The 25,108-nt window shown below is 34.0% G+C and overlaps 1 protein-coding gene across 5 annotated transcripts in view; it reads left to right on the top strand.

The window, feature by feature from the left end:
- The window catches only part of LOC114244519 (DENN domain-containing protein 1A), a 32,374-nt gene extending 11,015 nt beyond the window's left edge, over window positions 1-21,359 (top strand). Inside the window, exons 9-14 of one of the 5 annotated variants that reach the window (XM_028176363.2) lie at window positions 6-194; window positions 9,641-9,673; window positions 11,982-12,088; window positions 15,940-16,147; window positions 16,603-17,013; window positions 18,366-21,359. In XM_028176363.2, coding sequence (XP_028032164.2) covers window positions 6-194; window positions 9,641-9,673; window positions 11,982-12,088; window positions 15,940-16,147; window positions 16,603-17,013; window positions 18,366-18,611 — 1,194 coding nt within the window. In that variant the 3' untranslated portion in view covers window positions 18,612-21,359. Of the gene's footprint in view, window positions 1-5; window positions 195-9,640; window positions 9,674-11,981; window positions 12,089-15,939; window positions 16,148-16,602; window positions 17,475-18,365 lie in introns of those variants that run through there. The other 4 variants (XM_089728343.1, XM_028176364.2, XM_028176365.2 and 1 more) reach the window with 4 other exon arrangements.
- Window positions 21,360-25,108: the final 3,749 nt, after the last annotated feature.

Raw genomic sequence — 25,108 nt, 5'->3', positions numbered from 1 at the left:
GTCAGTTTATAGACGAAAGATTGGATTTGCTCAATTCCGGACGAGGTTTCAACGATGAGTTCGAAGTAGAATGCAACGCGTACGCGGATAAATTGAACACGGGTAGTGGTCAGAAACTAAAGCAACAGTACAGAGATTGGGCCAAGACGGTCAAGAAAGAAGGTGGCGCTTTCTTCAAAACCGTCAAAGATAAGGTACTGTTCAATATGTTTATGGTGCAATGACGTCACTATTTGTCATTTTGTCGCCTAATACGGGCTGAGAAACAACAAGATTTTATGTTAGTGCTTTGGGATTGATTTTCGTTTAACTAATCGCATATTTAAAGTAAACATACCAGAGTGTTGTTTTTGTTAATTTTAATTAAAATGGTAAAGGTTGCATGTAGTTATAATGTTGTCCATAAATGTTAATTAACGCTATTAATAAAAATAATTTATGCTAATAATTTGCAATAATGGACGAAGTTATCATGATGAATAACTACCGGAAATAATGTAGTAAATTATGGGGCGGTCAACGTTTATCGAGCATGTCCGGGAGAGTATCGTTCCCGTTTTAGTAATGACTCGTACTTGTATAGATATAACTTACTAGCCTCAGCTTAGCATTCGGGACTCTAACCTCTACGTCATCGCGTCAGTCAGTCATTGTTCTGCTAGTTCTACCAATGCACGATTTGACACCGAAAAGCTTCTTCCAACTGGGTTAGGTTATAGACAGATTTAAAGACCATAGAGATAGATCCTACACGACGCGATTATTCTTGCACGCGATTCTCACTTTACAACCCTAACCACTGGTGTTTTGAGTCATAGACTCGGACGCCATATTGTGATACAAATAAGGCTATTTTCTGTATGCGTTTAATAAAGTTATATAAAAAAAAACGCATTATATAATTTAAAAGAATAATCTAAGACAAAAAGTTAAAAGAATCTCTATTACTTTTCAAATAAAAAAGGGGTTAAACTCTAGTCTAGATAAACTATTAAATTGTCGTTCAGATTATTATCTGTTCAATGAGATGAATAACACAAATAGATACGGATGTATAAAATTACAATATTCCCACATGAAAATGTTAATTAACGTCAGTAGATAACACGAAATGTTATGTTCTTTATCGCATCATTTATGTTGTTTATAAATGAATCTGTTATTCCGTAACGAATAAATGATAAACGTTACATTAAAAACCCACTACTTCAATTACGTTGATTATGAATATAAGATTTGTATTATTTATTTGAATGTATATATTATGTTTAAGAGTATTTAATTTTCTATACATGTTAAAAATTGAATATCATAATATGTACATCTGCACTAATATGTATATAAATCTACAGTGGTTTTTACGGATGTTCCGTTATAGCTACTGAACCGTGCATCCGATTGACTTGAAACTTGGTATATCATGTAGAAAATACGAGGGCGGCACTGAAAATTTCGGGAATTAACGAAGTGACACAACGTTACTATTTAAAAATGTATTTATTGCTTTTCGAAGTATTCTCCGCGAAATTTGACTCATTTTTCCATACGATGGAACCAATCATTGAAGCAACCATTCCATTCGGAAGTTGGGGTCTCCAAAATGGCCGTTTTGTAGGCGTCCACAGCTTCTTCAGGTGATGAAAATTTCTGTCCACGCAATTTATTCTTTATTTTAGGGAAAGTATAGAAATCATCAATCAGGGTAGTTCGCGAACTGTACCACCGTTCACTTCAACGTCTGCTTTTTTAACTAAGTAATAAATAGTAGTAGCGGTTAAAGTGTGATAAAGTAGTGATAAATAAAGGAACAATACTAAGAACCACAGGAACAAATGTTTTCTTATTGAAAGAGTGCGTAAACAATACAAAATCTGTAAAAATATCAAGGGACGCGCAACTGACATTTATATCCATTACTCTAAGTGTAAATGATCTAAAACTCGTTAAGTGCAGTGAAGGGGACATAAATAATCATTAAAATCGTTAAACTGTTATATAGTGAACACAAGGATTCTATTTGATTTATTTTTTGCATTGGTGTATAACCTAACATAAATTTTATTCGCATCGTCACACAAATCACCTCGTACATAAACGTTAGCGCCACCTAGCGTGAGCAGCTGAACTCTCAAGATAAAACTCGATAAACTGGAGATAACATCTGCTATAAACAACGTAGTTCCAATACTATCCACAAGATTGTATTAGTAGTACTTTGAAGTATAAAAGTAATGGAAGAAATTAAAAATATATTAAGAAGCATGCAAGAAGAGATGAAACAACAAAAAGCGGATATGTTAGATATGAAGGAGGAAATAAAAAATACCATTATAAATAATATGAATGAAAAATTTCACAGTCTTGAATTAAAGACCGAGTTACTTGAACAACAATTAGAATGGCAGAAAAACAAAATAGATAACATGGAGAGATTGAAGAGAAAGAGAAATCTGCTCTTTTTCGGAGTCGAAGAAGGTGAAAGGTCATATCAGGATCTGTTGCAAATTGTGCTAGAAATTATAAACAAATATTTAAGCATTGAATGCAATGAAAACAGCGTTGAATTTGTAAGGCGAGTTGGAAAAAGAGGGGAAAACACGAGACCCATTGTAGTAACATTGAGCACTATGGGGTTAAAAATAAAATTACTTAAAAATAAAAAAAAACTGATATCATCACCCGTTTACATAAAAGAAGATTTCCCCCAAGATATACTAAAAAAACGCAGGGAGCTTCAGAGCGAGTTAATCAAAGAAAGAGAATCCGGAAACAGGGCAATCATAAAATATGATAGACTTGTCGTTTTAGGAACCAAAAATACACAAAAGGAAAATGTTTTACCAAGCGAGCAAATTGAACATGAGAAAAAAGATAAGAAAAGGAACTCATCAGAATCACCGGAATCATTGAGAAGTTCAAGCAGCAGCGGAAACAAAAAACAAACAACAAAAATTATTAAAAATAATAATATGACGAGCTACCTTATAAAAAAGCCGACGCTAACACTTCACGGGCTCCCCTCTCGGTCTCGGTCTTCTCCAGAACAAGAAAACAAGAAAACGACAAAATAACAATTAGCGCGAACTCTTCTCAACCTCAATCTCCCAAGACGGCTGGTCACCGCGGGAGAACCCGACCAAAACCCTCCAGAGAAAATTAAAACAAAATGCAGAAAAAACAGTCACCAGAACACTCTATATATAGCCACATACAATGTTAGAACTATGTCGACGTATTCACGACTACTGGAATTAACAGAATGCTTGAAAAATATAAACTTTGACATTATCGGTCTTTCGGAAACAAGAAAACTAGGAAACACAATCGAAGAACATGATGAGTTTATCCTCTACTACACCGGAGATACGCCCGGATTATACGGAGTGGGTTTTATTGTCAAAAAATATCTGAAAAGATATATTACAAGCTTCACAGGTCTTTCAGAAAGAGTAGCGCTGCTAAGGATGAATATCGATAGCTTAGAATTAAGCATAATTCAAGTTTACGCTCCAACAGAGGCCTCGAGCGACGAAGAATTGGAATTTTTCTACAGTACTGTTGACAAAGCCATACAACTCTCAGAAAACAATATCATAGTCATGGGTGACTTTAACGCCAAAATAGGACAAACCAATCCCAACGAAACAGTCACTGGTAACCAAGGATATGGAGATAGAAACTGTAGAGGAAACAGGCTCACCGATTTTGCACATGAGAACAATTTTGCAATTATGAACACCTTTTTCAAAAAAACAAACAAACAAAGATGGACTTGGAGATCACCCAACGGGAAAATAAAAAATGAAATAGACTACATTTTAACAAACTTACACAGAAACATATATGATATTCAGGTTTTAAATATCACTTACCCTTCAGATCATAGACCAGTGAGAGCATCATTAAACATTGTTCCCAAAACAAAAAGTCGTAGGAAGTTCGGTCAATGCCCCAGATTCCAACTAAAGAACGAAGAAGAAGCGGAAACCTACAAGCAGACACTAAATAGCAACTTAATAAACCTACTAGAGGACCGGAGAGATGAGGACACCGTTCAGAATTATTCTGATGATATAACAAACGCAATAAACAACAGCCTGAAAAAAGCTCACGAGGTTTCATCCAACAGAAACTCAGTTAAAAACCAAGTACTATCAGCACGCACAAAGGCGTTAATTTGCAGAAGACAAGAATTACAAAGGACAAAACCGAAATCCAGAACCATGAAAAATGAACTAAAAGCACTCTACAAACTCATAAGTAAACGTATTAATCTAGACTATAAGGTGCAACGCACAAGAATCATTGAAAAACATCTAAATACTACAAATAGTGTCAAGAAAGCATACAAAGAAATCAGAACACACAAAACATGGATTGAAGAATTGAAAGACAAAGTAAAAAATACCCAAAATAGAACAGAAATACTGAAAATAGCCACAGAATTTTACAAGGAGCTATATAGCGCACCGAATCAATGTACATATGAACTACCGGGCACAAATCAAGTAGAGATGAGAGCAGTCATAGACGAATCCGAAGTGATTAAAGGGATTAAATCACTAAAAATAGAGAAAAGTCCAGGCCCCGACAGGATCACCAACGAAACCATAAAGCTCGGATGCGCGTATCTAACAAAACCACTAACTCGACTATTTAATCAGATATTGAACAGCTCGTATACACCTCGTCAATGGTCAGAGTCTGATATCATCTTACTGTACAAAAAAGGAGACCCTAATAATATAAGTAATTACAGACCGATAAGCTTACTACCTTCACTATATAAACTGTTCTCCTCAATAATAGAGAAAAAAATAAAAGAAAGCACAGAGAAATACCAACCCATCGAACAGGCAGGCTTCAGAAGAGGCTTTTCAACACTGGACCACATACACTCGCTAGAAATGCTGATAGAAAAGTACCAAGAGTTCAACAGACCACTCTACATTGTCTTTATCGATTACCAAAAAGCATTTGATTCTCTGCTCCACTCATCTATATGGGAAACTCTGCTCTCTCAACAAGTACCACTAGATTACATAAAAGTCCTAAAAAATATCTACGACAACAGCACTAGCAGAGTGAAGCTGGAAACTACAGGGCCACCCATACAAATAAGAAAAGGCGTACGACAGGGAGACCCACTCTCGCCGACCATCTTCATAGCGGTGCTAGAGTCCATCATTGGCAAGTTAAACTGGGAAAGAGTTGGCATAAATATAAATGGATGTTACTTGAGCCATTTGAGATTTGCCGACGACATAGCCCTGCTATCAGAAAGTATTAACCAACTGCAAATAATGATAAACACTCTACATGAAGAAAGTCGTAAAGTAGGCTTGGAGATCAATCTAACAAAAACCAATATCATGACGAACCATATCGAAAGACCGATATATCTTGAAAATTCTTCTTTAGCATATGTCGGTGCTTACATTTATCTGGGTAAGCTAGTTTCATTCAACCAACAAAATAACGAATTGGAAGTGGAGAGAAGGATCAACAACACATGGAAAAAGTTCTGGAGTCTCAAAGAAATACTCAAAAGCGATATGACCATACGGATGAAAACGAAAGTCATGAACACCTGCCTACTACCCTCATTAACATACGCCTGTCAAACATGGAAATTTACCAGAAAAGTAAAAAATAAAATTATATCCTGTCAAAGGAGCATGGAAAGAAGCATCTTGAAAATTAAGAAAATCTAAAGGATCCGCCATACGACTATAAGACAGAAAACAAAAGCCATCGACGCTCTCAGCTATTCACAAAAGCTGAAATGGCGATGGGCTGGACATGTAGCGAGGCTCAGCGACAACCGCTGGACCGCAAAGACAACATCATGGGGCGGTCCACTAGGACAGAGGAAAAGAGGTAGACCAATTACACGATGGGCAGATGACATCATAAAAGTAGCAGGTGTACAATGGCCGCGAGCGGCAGAGAATAGAGAGTACTGGTCATCTCTGGAGGAGGCCTTCACCTTTCATAGAGAGGGTTCTTGCTAACATAAATAAACCCTGACTAATTTAACCAATTAAATAAATATTTAGTACTTTTCAATGTAAAAATTATTCCAAATGTTATGTATATTATTTCTTAAAATAAGAACACAATTCAATACTTCTTATCACTCATAACATGTACATAATCAAAAAATCATAATCAAGATTCAATTAAAAATTATTTCGTTAACTATTTTGAATATGGGATAATATATTTAAAAATGTGAATGATTTTGTGGCGGGTAGCCATCATACAACGCAAGATAATTGACAGATGCCTGAATCTCGCTTACGACATTTTCAAGATAAAACGCATATATACAAGTTCCGAACAATAACACACGGACCGTCGGTCTACCGAGCAAATAACATCCGCTCGGTGGAAGATCTTCCTTTCGTCGTAAACTCCCCAAACTGGTGACCCCGACGTGATGTGAACACGCAACCTTCTGATTCATCATCAGCGCATCAAGAACTTCGGCTACCACAATCCCCGCATTCACGCAGATAAAAGCACGTCATTGACAGTCGTCCCACAGCAAGCCAGCATCGCAGCCTCAACAGGACCATCGCAGCCGACTCACCACGCTTCCTGGCCCTACGGCACGCAACTTCACTGCCTCATCACGCCGCTACAGTTCATCGCAGCCCACGACCGGATCATCAACGCTTGGGGTCACACATCTCCGGCGTGGCAGCTCTGCATCACATGGACTACGCACGACACGCACGCAACATTCAAGCTCAGTCTCGACTCACCGCAGACTTCGAGCAGCACTGGCGACAATCACGCAGCATTCAGCTCAGTTTCGACTCACTGCAAACTTCGAGCAGCACTGGCGACACGCACGCAGCATTCAAGCTCAGCCTCGACTCACCGCAGACTTCGAGCAGCACTGGCCCTTGCAAGCTAATCTCGGCACGGACAACGCTAACTAAAAAATGACACGACCTCCAGTCTCGGAGGGGAGTGATGTGGCGGGTAGCCATCATACAACGCAAGATAATTGACAGATGCCTGAATCTCGCTTACGACATTTTCAAGATAAAACGCATATATACAAGTTCCGAACAATAACACACGGACCGTCGGTCTACCGAGCAAATAACATCCGCTCGGTGGAAGATCTTCCTTTCGTCGTAAACTCCCCAAAATTTTGCATGCATATTAATAGTGTAAAAAAAAAAAAAAAATTTTTTTTATGATAAGCAAGAAATAAAAGGCTTTTTTATTTTTATTTTTATTTTATTTTATAGAAATCATTAGGGCTTAGGTCGGGACTGTACGGCGGATGGTCTAATAATTATATGTTTTCTTGCTCTAAAAACTCTTTTGTTCTGTGCGCGGTGTGAGAACTCGCATTGTCGTGATGGAGGATAATGCGGCGGTTGCAGTTCTCTTTACGGAGTTCAGAAACGACCTGTGGCAAAGAAATGCTAGCATACCATTCTGCATTAACCGTTCTTTGTCCCTCAAGAGGAATAGTCGTAACATGGCCTGTTTTGGAGACAAACGTGGCCACCATTTTTTTTTACAACACTCCGTGAACGAACAGTTTTTGTTGGCTTTAACTCATTTTCGAACACCCAAACTCGTGACTGGTTTTTTGTTTCGGGTTCGTACGCGTATATCCAGGATTCGTCACCTGATACAATGTTGTATACAGCATTTGAGGATCCTGCGTGGAATCTTTCGAGAGTTCTGACGCACTAAGTAAGGCGAGCCGCTTTTTGCTCTTCACAGAGCGAATGCGGTATCCATCGGGAAAACAACTTTTTTACACCTAATTGTTCATGCAAGATTATTTGTATTTAACTCATGCCAATATCTAAAGTTGCCTGAATTTCGCGGTATGTCACATGTCGATCTTCCTCAATCAGCTTACGCAGAGCATCAACGTTTTCTTGGGTGACTGCAGTTTTTGAACGACCTTGACGGGGATCATCACTGAGCTTGACACGTCCACGTTGAAACTCAGCAAACCAGCGATAAATTGTGGTTTTGGATGGGGCTTCATCACCAAATGCAGAAATCATCCGGTCAACACACTGTTTTTGTGGTAAACCACTTCGAAATTCATAATAAATCATCGCTCTTGAATTTTCTCGAGTCAATTCCATTTTCAACGACTAAACAAGTTTGACTAAACCTCGTGACAAGACCGAGAATCTTTTTTTAAATAAATAAATGGTATTCGATTTTTAAAACCAAGGAGTTTTCAATTAGAAAGATTTTAATATGACAGGAACAGTGGAAATATTCCATTCCCGATACTTTTAGTGCAGCCCTCGTAAAATAAAAAGAATACTTTGTTCTATTGCATCTCTTAAGTCTGTACACAAAAAAAATTACACTCATCTGCGTGCTAATCGAAACATACGTTTAAATAAAAATAAATTAACTAAAAAATTTATAGTATAATATTGCCTACGTAAAAAACCGTTTATTTAGTTATTAAAGAATTAGAAGTTAAAAAAGAAGTAAAGTGTGACAAAGAGGCATCGAACATACTGTTTCACATAATGGAGGACTTTTTTTTACCTGTGCTGATAGCAGAGGCAATTTCAGCTTCGCCTTACGCGTAGGTGAGCTCTCGAGGCTCAAACCGGGAGTGTTGCTAACACTGACCCTAGCAAGAGCAGTGCTTCGCAGAATCTACCACCGGATCGGAATCGCGACCCACTGAGAAGATATGACGAGAAACTCAGTGGGCTATGTCTATGGGTTAATTTACTCGTCGAGCCCTTCGTCGCAAGCGACGGGTTCGGCGTGGACGGTGACCAGCGCTTGGATTACCTAAAAACACCGTTAATGGATCGAGAGGATCCGTAATGACGTATTTAGGTCGACGTCGACTCCTTACAGAAGAAGGACGTAGCATAGCCAATGTGGGCGATGCATCAATTTTTTTTCCGTTCAATTACAATTATTGAAATATGAGGTCATGTCGAAGTTTCTCGTGTATGCTACGCTATTCATCAAAATGGACCAGTGAAAGCTTTGAGCACCTACCACCAGTATGTACATTCTTTACATCGCGGGCTTAATTTCATTCTACCATTATTTTGATTGTCGCCAATCGTGAAAATCTGCATATATTATTCGTAAATATGTAAAATTTAAAAATAATTTGTGTATTGTACGTTTAAGTATCTATAATAAATCACTCATGGTTAGTAAGTAATTAAAGAAGCTAATGAGTTTTACTTTTTAATAATTCAAGATTGGTAGACGTATATGTTAATGTTCCTAAAATTAACAATGTTAACTTTTATTACTAACACACTTATTCAACGGGGCTGCCATTTTTTTTTTAACATTGAACGTCGATGATATGAACGTATAAAATACTTTCGGTTGTGTTTATCCATTTAACATAATTTGAATGAAAATGAACCAATTCGATGATATTGTGGACTTTTAAGATAAGTTCGTTGTAAGGGAAAATAAGAAAAGCACAGGGTTCAGACGGCTTTCGACAGTAATGAGCGTTTTCAAAACAAAACATTTTATTATCTTCGTTTTATTATTTTAATCAGTAAAATGGCAACCCTAAACGCATGCATGCTTTAAATATCGGACAAAAAAAAAGAAGAAATCTATCGCTTTAAAATGTGAATATTTGCAGGCGAACCCAGCTGTTCAATCGGCCGTCAAAACGGTGAGTTCACGTGCAATTGATCGTCTAATGAACACCGATGTTGTATGTTCGTCTTGTGTATTCACCACTTGGTGGAGTGCTATCGTTACGTATGTGAAATGTCGACGCATATTGTATTATTGTTGCGTGAATTGATTATTTCGTGTTCTTTCATGTTTGAACAATGTTTGTACAAGTGTAAAAGTATGGAAAAATGTGACTAAATGACACCGGAAGTTATTTCACTGGTTCTTCTAAAAGTCAATAGAAGCCTCAATGAATTCCCACAATTTTAATAGAACAATGTTACATTTTATCTCATCTTGTTTAATAACATTTAATTTCATTCAATTTCGTTCTAAATCAATTTGAGATTAATCTATTTCGTTTTATTCCATTTCAATTCTCTCTATTATATTATAATATTCTATTCTATTCTATTATATTATATTATAATTATACATATAAAAAGTTATAGTAATAAATGAAGATTATGTTACAGAACTAGAATCCAGGCTATTAATTAATATGATTAAACTAGTACCACCAGATTTGCTTTTATTTACCGTTTCGTTCCCAGTATGATACGTTCTTCTAAAATGTTGTATATTACGAGTGGCACCGTGTTGTTATTACAAAGGGTGACGTCAGCACCGCTGACGTCATTCTGATCGTTATTGTCATTGCCTTTCATAGTGACAGTAATCTAACTTTTCCAATGAATTCCATTTATTATATTCCAAGTGTGCAACAATTAAAACAGAGAGCTCCGCTCCGTTCGACTGCTCGAACCGGAATGTATTTTGCGTTATTTATTTATTTTCCTATCTAAGCTTATAGCCTTGAGAGGCTATTTCAGCGTAACCTTAACTAGTAGGTGAGCTCACGGGGCTCAAACTCTACGACGTTGCTAACACTAACCTTAGCAAGAGCAGTGCGTCGCAGAATCTACCACCGGATCGGAATCGCGATCCATTGAGAAGATCCGGCAAGAAACTCAGTGAGCTGGGTCTGTGGGTTTATTTACTCGCCGAGCCCTTCGTCGCAAACGATGTGTTCGACGCGAACGATGACCGGAGCGTATTTAGCGACAATAGTCACTCGTATTTATAGTAGAAAGGGGGGGTAGCTTAGACATGAATTCTCTTGAATAGGTACCGTCTTAAATAATTGCTTACGCGCGTTGAACTTATAATAGTTAACGAACAATATCAATATTAAGAACACCCTTAACTTTAACTAGTCTTAGTTAACTAAATAGCAATGTTGCGCCGATATATACAATATGCGTCAGATAATTATTTATTTATAATTGTTGATGTAGTTCATACTTATTTGTATTTGGTACACGGTAGTTGTGTTTGTCTTATATTTTTTTTATGTCATTTATTATTACAAATATTTATATAATTTGTGCATGTTTCTAATTATATACTATATAGTTGTAGGTATTTGTCAAAATGTACTGTAATTTATTTTGTTTAAGTACTTATTGTAATACTCCCTGCATATTAGATTTGTATTAGATAACGTATCTATAAGTATCTGTTTATTTCAAAATTATTAAGCGTACCTCGTATCTGTATATTATATTTTAAAAGAGAATAACCATGGTATATATCCGATGCGTAAGATGTATTCACGTAATTTTATATTATGCTTTGTCCAAGTATCGTATACGCATTAATAAATCATTATTATTTATGATTAAAAATACAAAAATATTATTTAATCTTATAGTATGTTATGTTGTTCATTACGAAGTTGTACTATACGTTATTATTATGACGCAGTACTGTCATGGATTCTTTTGGGGAGTGCGAAACAATTCACAAGTATCGCTTTATAAGTGTGAACTCCACTAAGTTGCGAATATCGAACGTTTTTAAAGTAAAAAGCTCTGTATGCACTGGGTCACGTTATTAATTTTAATTAATTAATGTAGATGCTGCATGCGTTTAACACGTGGTTTTGGTGGGAAAATGAATCTTACACATTAATTTAATACAGTTTTTTTTTTTTTTTACATAATTTATAAAAATATACGTGCAAATTAAACATGATTAGAATTGAAAAAGAAAATCGAATAAAAACTAAACCTACATTGGATTGCTAAATTATTGGACGAAAAAAAAAATTACGTAAACAGAGGTTGGTTATCGTTTCTTATGTCCATCCACACACTAAACGCACCACCAGAATGAGATGAGACACGCGTATTGTTATAAAAATGTTACAAAATGTTACAATGTATTAACGTACATACTTGACGCGTATAAGAAACAAACACACGTATTAATTTGTATTAATTTTTTTATCTATGCAACAGGTACGCCAGGGAGGCAAAAATATGAAATCCGCCGTCAGAGGTCTCAAAAATAAAATCCCTAAATCGGGATCTCGACCGTCTTCTATCAACACCACAGATGAGAGCAGGTAAAATTAATAAAAAATAAATCTAGGGGTGAAAAGCTATTTGGTTTAAACGACATTTCGCTTAATCGTCGCTTTCTAATTTCGCATTTGAAGTCGTCGTGGCCTAATAGTCTAGTCAACAAGTTCAAAAACGTGTTAAATAGACATAAAGCTCCTAAAAATATGTACGATAGCTCATTGGATGCGGAATGATGTCTACAAAAATGTTTTTTAAGGGCTTATTAGCACATAAAAATTGCGATTGTTATAAACAAAATAAGATTAAAAAAAAAAGGAATTTGATTTTTCCTTAATAATTTCTAAAATAATGATATTTAAGGAATTTTGAAAAAAGAACCTGAAAGAGGAGGAAATTTCCAATAAAAAAGTCCCAGCTCCCGGAATTCTATCTCTATTATTTATAAAAAAAAAATAACGCTGAAAATAGCGCTCCGCGAGGTCGCTGCGGCATAGGCGCGCAGTCTAAAAAGCCGGTATATCACCTAAAATATTTTTTTTATAGTATTAAATAACAATTTAAAAATTTTAATAAATTATGGTGTAATCTAAACACTTGAAGGAAAAAAACCTCGGTGAAAAAAAAATTTTTCATCGATTTTTCAAAAATTTACACCATTGTTAATTAACTAACTTTTTTCCAATCTCTGTTTTTATAAATTACGGTATAAAAGTTACAATAATTCATCTATAAATTTTTCCCTTCGTGGGATTTTCCCGCTCTTATCATTTAAGTACTTAATAAAGTTAAGCAAAAAAAAATTTTTAATCTTTATTATTTTGATAATTATAATTTTTTTTAATTAACAAAAAATTTTATTTCTAAAAAATGTTATGAAAAAATTTTTTTTTTCGTAATATCTTAATATTGCTGTTTTTGCATCTACCATAGGTTTTAATTAACATTTAAAAAAAAATTTTTACGCTATTTGTTAAGAAATTGTTTATAAATAAATAGACTATTTTGGGATTAAAAAAAAAAAAGAATTACCGTCTTATTGTATAGGTGAAATAAAGATTTAGAAAAAAAAAAAAAAATTCTTAAATAAATGTTTTAATTGTTTAAAATCGTTTTTTTTTCATATTTCAATTGTTTAAATAATTAGTTAAGAAATTATTTTTTTCTTAAAAATCATCATTGACTCTTTTCAGCGGATTAACAAAGAAATACATTTTTTTATAAATAATTTCATTGTTTATTAACTTAACAATTTGTTATAAAAAATTAATATTAATCGTTATATTTTTTTTCGAAAACTACAAAAAATTATAAAAACAACCATACATAACAAAATATAGAAAAAAAATTTTTGTATTTTTTACAGCATTTTTAGATATTATATGATAATGAAATTACAGCCGTTACATAATTTGTCACGTTATAAATTGTTATAACTTTTAAACTATAAGAGATACGGTAAAGGACACTCAGGTCATTTTTATAAAGGATTTATTTATCTTTAAAATAAATTCAAAATCGATCCTGTAACTATTGTTTATCAGTTGTTATAAGCATTTGATAAATAAATGAAAACTGATCGATAGCAGAATGTAAATGAGGTAAGTATAAATTAAAACTAGTATATTATTTAAACAAAATTATATATTTCTATGATTTATACGTAATTAGAAAGATACTTTATCATAGAACAAAAAAGTTTTTGGGTCCGTAGCTGTATCTATATTATTCAACAAATTATAAGCTATGAAATTTCAAAAAATATCAAAGAAATCATAATTTTTTATAAACAAATGCTTATAACTGATAAACAATAGTTACAGGATCGATTTTGAATTTATTTTAAAGATAAATAAATCCTTTATAAAAATGACCTGAGTGTCCTTTACCGTATCTCTTATAGTTTAAAAGTTATAACAATTTATAGCTTGACAAATTATGTAACGGCTGTAATTTCATTATCATATAATATCTAAAAATGCTGTAAAAAATACAATTTTTTTTTTCTATATTTTATATATATGGTTGTTTTTATAATTTTTTGTAGTTTTCGAAAAAAAATATAACGATTAATATTAATTTTTTATAACAAATTGTTAAGTTAATAAACAATGAAATTATTTATAAAAAAATGTATTTCTTTGTTAATCCGCTGAAAAGAGTCAATGATGATTTTTAAGAAAAAAATAATTTCTTAACTAATTATTTAAACAATTGAAATATGAAAAAAAAACGATTTTAAACAATTAAAACATTAATTTAAGATTTTTTTTTTTTCTAAATCTTTATTTCACCTATACAATAAGACGGTAATTCTTTTTTTTTTTTAAATCCCAAAATAGTCTATTTATTTATAAACAATTTCTTAACAAATAGCGTAAAATTTTTTTTTTAAATGTTAATTAAAACCTATGGTAGATGCAAAAACAGCAATATTAAGATATTACGAAAAAAAAAAGTTTTTCATAACATTTTTTGAAATTAAATTTTTTGTTAATTAAAAAAAATTATAATTATCAAAATAATAAAGATTAAAAAAAATTTTTTGCTTAACTTTATTAAGTACTTAAATGATAAGAGCTCCACGAAGGGAAAAATTTATAGATGAATTATTGTCACTTTTATACCGTAATTTATAAAAACAGAGATTGGAAAAAAGTTAGTTAATTAACAATGGTGTAAATTTTTGAAAAATCGATGTAAAATTTTTTTTTCACCGAGGTTTTTTTCCTTCAAGTGTTTAGATTACACCATAAATTATTCAAATTTTTAAATTGTTATTTAATACTATAAAAAAATTATTTTAGGCGATATACCGGCTTTTTAGACTGCGCGCCTATGCCGTAGCGACCGCGCGGAGCGCTATTTTCAGCGTTTTTTTTTTTTATAAATAATAGAGATAGAATTCCGGGAGTTGGGACTTTTTTATTGGAAATTTCCTGCTCTTTCAGGATCTTTTTTCAAAATTCCTTAAATATCATTATTTTAGAAATTATTAAGGAAAAACCAAATTCCTTTTTTTTTAAATCTTATTTTGTTTATAACAATCGCAATTTTTTATGTGCTAATAAGCCCTTAAAAAACATTTTTGTAGACACCATTCCGCATCGAATGAGCTATCGTACATATTTTTAGGAGCTTTATGTCTATTTAACACGTTTTTGAACTTGTTGACTAGACTATAAAGGATAAGACGTCCGGTGCATTCGTGCTGAGCGATGCACCGGTATTCGAATCTCAGGCTGGTACCAATTTTTCTAATGAAATACGTACTCAACAAATGTTCACGACTGACTTCCGCGGTGAAGGAATGACATCGTGCAGTAAAAATCAAACCCACAAAATTATAATTTTCGTAATCACTGGTGGTAGGACCTCTTGTGAGTCCGCACGGGTAGGTACCACCACCCTGCCTATTTCTGCCGTGAAGAAGTAATGCGTTTCGGTTTGAAGGGTGGGGCAGCCCTTGTGACTATACTTGAGACCTTAGAACTTATATCTGAAGGTGGTTGGCGCATTTACGTTGTAGATGTCTATGGGCTCCAGTAACCACTTAACACCAGGTGGGCTGTGAGCTCGTCCACCCATCTAAGCAATAAAAATAAAAAAGTACTACAAATAACATACAATGTTGCGTTAACATAGTGGTCACTTAGTTATTACCTACGCTATGAAACTCCGACCAGTATTTTTTATAACAATTTTTTATGTTCTAATAAGGAGGCTACAAAAAAAAAAATGAACCAGTGACAAATTCTGCATGCACGCTGTTTTTTTCTTTAAAACAGTACCATGTCAAAGCAAGAAATCAAAGGCATTTTATTTTATTTTATTTATTAATAAGCATGCTGGAAATTGTTTTTGTTCACCATGAATACTTTACCACGGACGGCAGGTACTCGTGCGGTTCAGCTACGCCCGTGTCGTCGGATTCATCTGATTCTCCATCGCACGATCTCCCCCCGCCCCGCGAGCCCCCGCCCGCCCTCACCCTCGACCTACTCACCGAAATGGAGTACCTTTTCGTGAACAAGAGCGCACAACGACGCGACAGCTTCCCGAACAGTTCGCGCAACACTGAAATTAGTCTACCCGATAAGGCAGTAAGTCTTAAGCGAAAATGTACCCTCGTCACATATGTATAGATATCGTTGTAGCGTGTTGGTCCGCTTGTCTCGTTCTGTTACGTTATGCTTTGTTAGTGGACGTCATCATTGGTTTCGGCAAAATACTCTTTTTTTTTACATCAATAACATGAAGCGGTTTTTCTAATAAAATCTAAACGTATCGATTGTATTGCCGAAAGTATTGATAACACCACGTTTGTATGTAGCTACCTTTTTCAAACACAAACGACAAGAATCTGAAGTTTGAAGAAGGAACGTCACGATCACACGTCATCGATTTATTATTTGTTATATATAAAGCCTCTATTCATAAGCTTCAAACACCGTTTTCATAGTTGGACAGTTGTACTCTTTGTTAGTGACGTCGTGAATGTTAGAAGCATGTACGCTCCCAGGAGCACCGTGGCACATTATTTAATTTTGTTTTGCAGAAAACACTGTCACCATGCCTCCCACCCCGGTTACCGGAACGTCCCCAACTCCCAGTCCGTTATCCGATAATTTCCACGAGGAAATTAATAGATCTGTCTGACGCTCCGACGCCGCCGCCGCGAGCCACGCCCGCTCCACAGTACAATGCGCATTTTGTCAGTAACATCACGAAAAACGATGTGAGAACGACTACAGACCTCCACACTAGCTCCATTTGCTTCAGTGAGGGCAACGACAAGGCCAAATTGAAACTGACGCTGTCGTCTAATCAGAGGAAGGCGGCGGTACAGAGCACGCAGCCGTGTAACGGTAACGTGCCGTCTAGAATAGCGCCCTCTGTGGCCAGACCGAGCCAACACAGGGCCAGGTCCGGCCACGACATTCCCGCAAACAAAAAGAGAATAATAGAGGTAATTGTGATATGCACATTTGTTATAATATCGATATTGTATCTCATCGTGAAAGACGGAATGGCCGTGTCCTGAAAACGGCTCGGGAAAATGTGCACTAACAAAACATGGATATGTTTACATAAAAAGTGAATGTTATATTTTTATTGATTTAGTGTTTACGAATTTAATATACTTCTAACATTGTGTAAATTTGTCCCTTTATTCCTTCCGATAACTTACAAACCCTCACCGCTCTTTCTTTTAATTCAGCTGATATAAAGGCAAGGAGCTAATAGACTGCTACTATCCACGTTATGTGCTTTTAGAATGACCAAGTGTGCCATAAGGAGCCCAACTCTAAATGTTTCTTCTGTGTCATCACAACCTCTTATACCATCTCTGATTATACATATATTTTCGATCATATACAATAAACTGTCATTATATAAAATAAATAAAGTACAATAAACAAATAAAAATCGCCTTTATTTACAATAAGATGTAATGATAAGTGTCCTAGTGTAATTATAAAAAAAAAAAATGTTCATCACAGTCGATAGCAACATACAGGCACAACAAGTTGGAGATTTAAATCACCGGTCAAAAGAACGTTTGCTATTCTAAATAGCCACGTTCGCATTGAAAGGTAATGAATTTTAAATGTAAGGCACCGTTTAGAAAAAAGTACAATAACATTGACTGGTAAATTAGATCAAAGTTTGTGAACCAACATGTACTGCATAAAAATGAGTTCCTAATAAAAAAAACACCCGTGAATTGTTATCATAAGCACTATTCTTATAATCGATTTATGTCATTTCATATGTTACGCACGTTTGTATGTATGTAATGTATGCAGCTAAATTTCTCTTAGCACGCTTCTGTAATTAGCATGTCTGTTTATATGTAGACGCTCGTATTGTATATATTGATGTACTATTCTGTGATATGATCTGAATCAGTACTTATAAAGTTTCACTTGATACTTATTTTAAAACGAATTTATATTTCGCAGAATTATAATTAAGTAAATGAGTGGGATATAAGAGATTTTATTTCTGAAGATTCCATTTTTTTTACATTTTTCGGTGTGGCCGTTCTTAAAATCCAATTATGTGTATGAAATAGATAGATTATAACGAAAGCGCAATGATTCATACAACACGTAGTCAGTCGGCTGAGACATATATATACACGACCTTACTTGTTTGATAATTTTATTAGATCTTAAAGACACTTAATGTAGCTGAAATGTATAGAAAAGCGACGAATCGAATTTTGAAATACTAACAAGCGAAGTAGGTGGCAAGATCGAAATTTAACATGGGGCTGTGACGCTTTTGTGTTTAACTCACGTATTTCTTTTTCAGCCGTGTGGCTCAGATACTGATCTCATTAAACTGGACGATTCGCCGACAGACCTCGAAGATTTCGATCCGTTAAAATTACGAGATAAAAATCAGAAAAACGAGCCAATCAAATCATCCACGGATAGTGCTCTCTTACATGAATACGGGCTCGATTTCAGTCGATTCGGTCTGTTAGATTTTAATGCGGGAACTAGCCAACAAGAAGCGACATCTAGCGTTCCAAAAGGTTGGACCACATTCAATTAAGTAACCATCTGTTGTTTGTTTTAATAATATTATCTGTATTGTTGGCATCCTTGTGTATAACGCTTAGCTTTAAGTTACTATATGAAATGTTTTACTATGTACTATTTATTTAATTGATAGTCTTCCTAGTTTTATATGTCTATTTGTACATAATGTTACATATCAATTGATTGTAAATTAGTACCGTTTTGTGTAAAATCGATAACACTATATAAATATGTGTATTTTTTTGTTGTTGTATATCTGTGTAGAATTTAACTGTGTATATTGTGAAATAATTTCTGTAGGAAAATTATGAATTTTGGCTGTTTAACAAAAGTTTTATGAGATGACAGTGCTTTGTATGTATAATTAGCATTGTTTAATATAATGACATATTTTGTAGCTTTTAGATCATAAAGATGCGTATGTTTTCAATGTTTATTGTAATGAAGGTGATATACTTTTGTATGTATAATTGTTTTCATATGTATATCTCGTGACAATATGTAAGTTTATGTTAAGAGTTAAAGCCTTTTTTCGCCGATAGTTTGGCCAGGGCTGGTTCCAGACGTATAAGATGGGATATAGAATTTTTTTACAATAATATTAATAGTTTTTTTTTTTTCAAAAGTACCCATCTTCCAATAAAATACAGCCAGCCCTGTATTAAACCCCTGAATTCCTGTGATATTTATGAAATTCATGTACGAAAAATCAATCATTTAAATATTCATCTCAACATAATTATGTAATTGAAGAGTACAATTAGCTTTTACATAAGATAATTAAATTATTTTGTCTAAATATTAATGTTAGTTTTATATAGTATATAATGTTTGTAAATCTCAATAACTATTTTATGATATAAAGATGATTGAATATTTAATTAACATTATACATGTCGGCCTACATTGATTTCGGTACGATTATAATATAGTCGCAATGCAATTTAACATGAACAAACATAAACATTTTTTTAAAAGACGAATGAGTATCGATAATTGTACTAAGATCATTGTACGACCGCATCGAGGTGCTCTATAACTTTTGAACACAAGAAATATATATATATTTGTCTCTTATAAAATATAACACGATATAATAGACAACAAACTTGAACTTTTTTAATTTTTTTATGTAGTCCAAAAAGTCGTGCATACAAAAAATAAAAAACTTCAAATTTTGAAGGTAGTTTTTTAATCAAATTAATACACTTATCGCTTGAGCATTTAAATCTTAAGAACGAATAGTCAATTTATTTATGTTAGTGTACTTTATAGATGTTAATTGTTATAGTTCAAGTTGCTTATTAATATATTACTGACAGAACTCGTTTCGTATATTTTATAATACGCAAACTTGAATCAATTTTCGTTTTGTTAATAAAAAAATTACAGCGAACGTGATACACTCGTGTATCTATTCAATGAAATGCGGAGCGTTCATAGATTTAAATGCTCCACTGAACATATCACCGACAAGTCATCATAATAATTTTACACTTTATACTCTGTAATAAGTCTGGCTGGGGGTACCGCTTTCTTTTGCTTTTGTAGAGACGAGCGCTAATATCTTTTAATTTTTTTAATACAAAATCAAGCGTATATTTACTAATGCTTCATAGTTTTTTTTTATTTTTTTTTAATATATATTTTTTGTAAAATGCATGTACGATTGTTTAAGCAAATTACAAATAATCGTGATTGGGAACTATTTTTCCTACGTAATCGACGGTAGTTTCAAGGGACTATTCCGGTTCCATCATAATGGTAGGCGAGCACACGGAATTCGGACCGAGAATTGGGAACGAAGGGCAATACTCGACATTAACAGAAAATATATGCTGCGCCTCGATTTCAATTTGAACATTGCATAATATTATTTCAATGTTATTATTCTTTTGTGAGTTATATTAACGCATATAAAAATTAGGGTCTTAGTGTCGAGCTTGTGATTCTTAAGTCGAGAATCGTAATAGATACAGTCGCTGAGATTTTCATGCGACTTAAATCGTAAAGGAATCCTTGCCGAAACTGAAAACGTAGTAAATTACTACAATGATATAGAGAAAGGACAATATTCATTTGATAAGTTAAATTATAGTTATATTTCTGGTGGCAGTTTACAATGCCCGTCAATTGTTAATCACGTTGCATTTTTGTTTAGTGCGACATATTACAATCACCAGCCATCTCTGTACGTATTTTCATAGGCATTCGCGAGTCTCCGACATGATTAATCTATTTTTATGCGACTGTAGCCATGCGTGACCCCCCAAAAACTGAAGTATTCAAACGACGGGCATTTTTATAAGTAAATAATAACCCCATATTAAACTCTAAAAAAAAACTTTGCTTCTTTTATTCCTGAAAATTAGTCAATTTTTTATACTCAATAGTATGTAAATGTGCATTTTTAAAAGCATAGAATAAATTTTGATATGATTCCAAAAAGAGATATATAATAAACAATACTAAGCATAAAAACTTTTTTATAACGCTAATCTGTCCATGCATTATGAAAGTTTTCCTTTTTTTTTACCAATATTAATATTAAAATGTACCTAACCTCAGAGTATACCTAATGTATACTCTAACTTATAATAGAGTATGAAGGGTGAAAACAATTCAATTCTAATACAAAACTTATTGTTACTTTAGATGTATTACACATTCGAAAATTGTGTAGTTATATTAATATAATTTCATAAATAAAACGAAACGAGTTTACCTTTGAAAAAAAAAGGTGAAAATAAATGCTGAATGATGCGTTTTCTTTTACTTAATATATTTTATGATATAAGAACACGAACTTATTCCCGAAATTGAGAATTTTTAGGAGGGTCTCTAATTATTTGCCATTCAACTAGAACACACTCGTTATGTAGTGATTTATGGAAATTGGTACTGGTATAAGACTCTTGCCTGGCCTCTCCCATTAATTCTGTAGGATTATAGTCATACCAATGAAACAGAGAAAGTCGCAGTAGTTGCACAGCAGATCGTTTTTATTGCTACAACGGTCACTGGCGTAAAATATAAACTTTACTTGGAAAATAACACCAGCAACTTTAGGCCGTGGGTAAGTATTTATCTATTTTTATTTACGACATTTTTAAAATAATTAACTTCGGAGGTAGGCGAGGTAAGGGCTCACCTGTGGTAATTAGCGCTACCGCATTTCATAGGTTTTAATACAGCCAAGACCCTCCCCGACGTTAAGGATTCTTCTCAAATTCCCTGAAGAATATCTCATATGTCCAGCTGAATCCGAGTAAGGGAAATTGAACGCAATATGCGAATAATATCAAAGCTTAAGGAAGTGTAGTGTTCACTCACGCGGACGGCATCGCGCTGAATTTTTCGCCGGATTTTCTCATTGGGTCGCGACTCCAACCCGGTGGTAAATTCAGCGAAGCAATGCTCTTGCTATGGCTAATGGATTAGGTAGAGCTCACCTAGTCGACCGCGCGTAGTTGGATTAGCGCCGTAAGCGACTAACGATTAGTTATAATAAAAAAATTAAAATAAAATCCCACTAGCCACGATATTAAAGTCTACAATTGTATTGTATGTCAGCTATACCACCCTTAAGCAAGATGCATGACTGTATCGCGAGGAAAGTTGAATCTTTTTTTATTTCTACCAACTAGTTCACAATTATAATTTGTCAAAAACTGTGTAGGTACTAGTGGTTGGGTGTGTTGTGAGCCCGCACGGGTAGGTACCATCACCCTGCCAATTACTGCCGCGAAGCGTACTGCGTTCCAGATGGCATGGTGGGCCAGCCGTTGTACTATAGAACTGAGATCATATCTCTCTAGGTGAGTGGTGGCAGTTACCTACGTTGTTGGTATCTGATTAATACCAGGTAAATTTAGAACTCGCTCATCCGTCTGATAAAAATAGGTAATATTTGTTAATTAAAATACTTCCTGACAGGTTTTGCTAAAACTGTTTAAACTAGAGGTCGAAGTAGTCGAAATTCGACTATAATTAATTGGAATTGTAAGTTTGTACACTTATGATTGTATTTTATACTTCTATAATCACAAATTTCGTCAAAACTACACTATATATAATATTAACAATGACAAACAATATTTAATCTATTCTCAATTTGACAACGGACATCAAGAACAAAAGTTTGACAATAAATAGTATTCATGCGTGTGTGCGTCAAATACATGGTAGTGTGTGTAATGTTTTCTTTATTAATATATTGTATCTTTTATGCATTATTTTAAAAAAAATATTAGCATTGTGCCCTTCTTCTCTATATTCTTTATAAGTGTGGAAAATTTCATACTCCTAGGTCCGCGCAATTTTCGTGAAAAGGGATACAAAGTTTTTGCTTCACGTATTAATATATAGATAGTATTTGGATATATTTCACAGTAGGTAGGTACCTATTTAATTATATCTCACGATCACAGAAGTAGGGTTCTTTTTGGGACCACAACTCTGCTAGATATCGTTTTTTAAAGTTACAAAACACAAATTCCTCTATTACGCTCATTAAAGTTAAATTAAGAATACATATTAATTTCGCAAAAGTTTGTTTCATAGATTCAGACCATTTTAATATTCCGTATGAAAATATAATCCGTGCAGTAAATATTGTGTTTCCAAGGTTCGGTACTCCGGCCCGCTGGTATCCGTAATCATCGTAATTGAATTGTTTATCTGCCTGTATCTTAAGTAATAAAGCAGTATCTTTAGGACAATAATTTTAAATGACCTCTATAAACGTAACTGGGGGTCTGGTATCACGCGAACGTGACTTGAACTTAAATAAGGCGTAACTGGACCTACAAAATTGTTACTGTCGCAGTTTTTTATTACGTTGGATATTTTCTAGCACAAATAAAATTTTCATTCAAGTTCCCTTTGTTGTTTGCACCGATCCTTACGGTACCTAGGCGATTAAACGACTTTCAAAACACAAAATTATAAAATTCAAAATTTTGGAGACGGTATCTATTTCACTAAAAAAGTCACTAACTCGGCCTTCCAATTGCTGTGCATAGATGTACCAGTAATACGACTTAATGATGATTATTATGATCCTAAACGCAATATCAAATTGTGCTAATGGTTTTTTTACGTGCCTAGTAGGTCTTGTACACTCTAACGGATGGATCTTGTTATTTTTCATACTGCAAAATGGTCGTATAAGGGTTCTGTCCTTTTTTTTCTTGCGTTCCCAAGTATCTGTCATTCCCAGCAAAGTAAATACTATGTATACAGTAACCTTGTAATGTAACAATAAACTGGAGCAGACGATACACGCAAAACGTTATATAGATAAAATAATAAAAATGTGCTGCTGTTGTCTACGTATGCAGAATTATTACCACTACATTTTTGATAATTAATATTTAAATTTTTTTTAGGGAGATTTACCTCTTCTTCCTCCTAACCTATATTTCACCTTGTTCTTAGTAGAGCATACATTAGGTTTGTTTATTGGGGTTAATCTTGTTGACAAATGCAGCATACAGACAAAATTTAATATTTTTTCAAACCAGGCTTAAATCAGGTAAGTTCGTACTATTATACTTATAAGATTTAAACTTTGTAGAGGTCATTAGTAGCAGGCGTAAAGTATAAAGATCTTCTCAACAGCTTTAAGCGAAGGTTTTCATCGTGTTCATGGGTTCACATTTTTTCTTAAACAAAAACGAGACAATTACATCCAGACCCAGAATATTAAACATCTTTAACAAAAACACCCCTATCTATCGGAAATTGAACCAAAAGTCTTTATACATACAGCAATCATTTGACCGACGGGGTGAATGTGATCCAAACATAACAAATCAATTTAACAACAGCAAACCATATCACTTAAATAAAAGGGTTCGTTTGATTAAAATAAATACTTACGTACTAAACCCGAATTCATGAAGGACGATCCTGGTGAAAGAATAACATCGTGTAATAAGAATCATACTTTCTAATTTGCGATATGGTAGGGGTTATTGTAAGCCCAAATGGGCAGATAGGTAGGAAGTACATATTACTATCGTATTACTATAGTAGTACTATAAATGTCTGACACTAAGCGCCTATGCTTTCCGTCACGAAGTGTGGGACAGAAGTTAAGCAATAGAATTGAGGCTTAAGTGGAATGTGAGCCCGTTCAGTCATATATCCAATAAAGAAAAAAGCAATGAATAACTTTTAATCAATTCCTGTAAATTAATTTCATCGCAAGCAACTACAATATTACTTACTGCATCGTTCCTTATATTATATTACACAGCCTGACCAGCCTGAATGCATGGTGTCCCTCGAGCTTATACGGGCAGTCCCGCACGATAAATAATAAGGTTTACTTGCCCGTAATCAGACCTTAGTTAATTAAGTTAATTTTCAATCTTTGCTACAATACAGTCTTGATAACAGAAAAACCTAAGTAAAAATGTACATTTATTCAATTATTCATACATGCTTACAGTATACATTATGTATACATATCTTAATTAACACCGATGTTGGTTTTTAAAACAA

The sequence above is a fragment of the Bombyx mandarina genome, chromosome 01 (assembly GCF_030267445.1).
Source record: "Bombyx mandarina strain Sakado chromosome 01, ASM3026744v2".
Lineage (NCBI taxonomy): Eukaryota > Metazoa > Arthropoda > Insecta > Lepidoptera > Bombycidae > Bombyx > Bombyx mandarina.
This window is presented reverse-complemented; position numbering and strand designations above follow the sequence as displayed.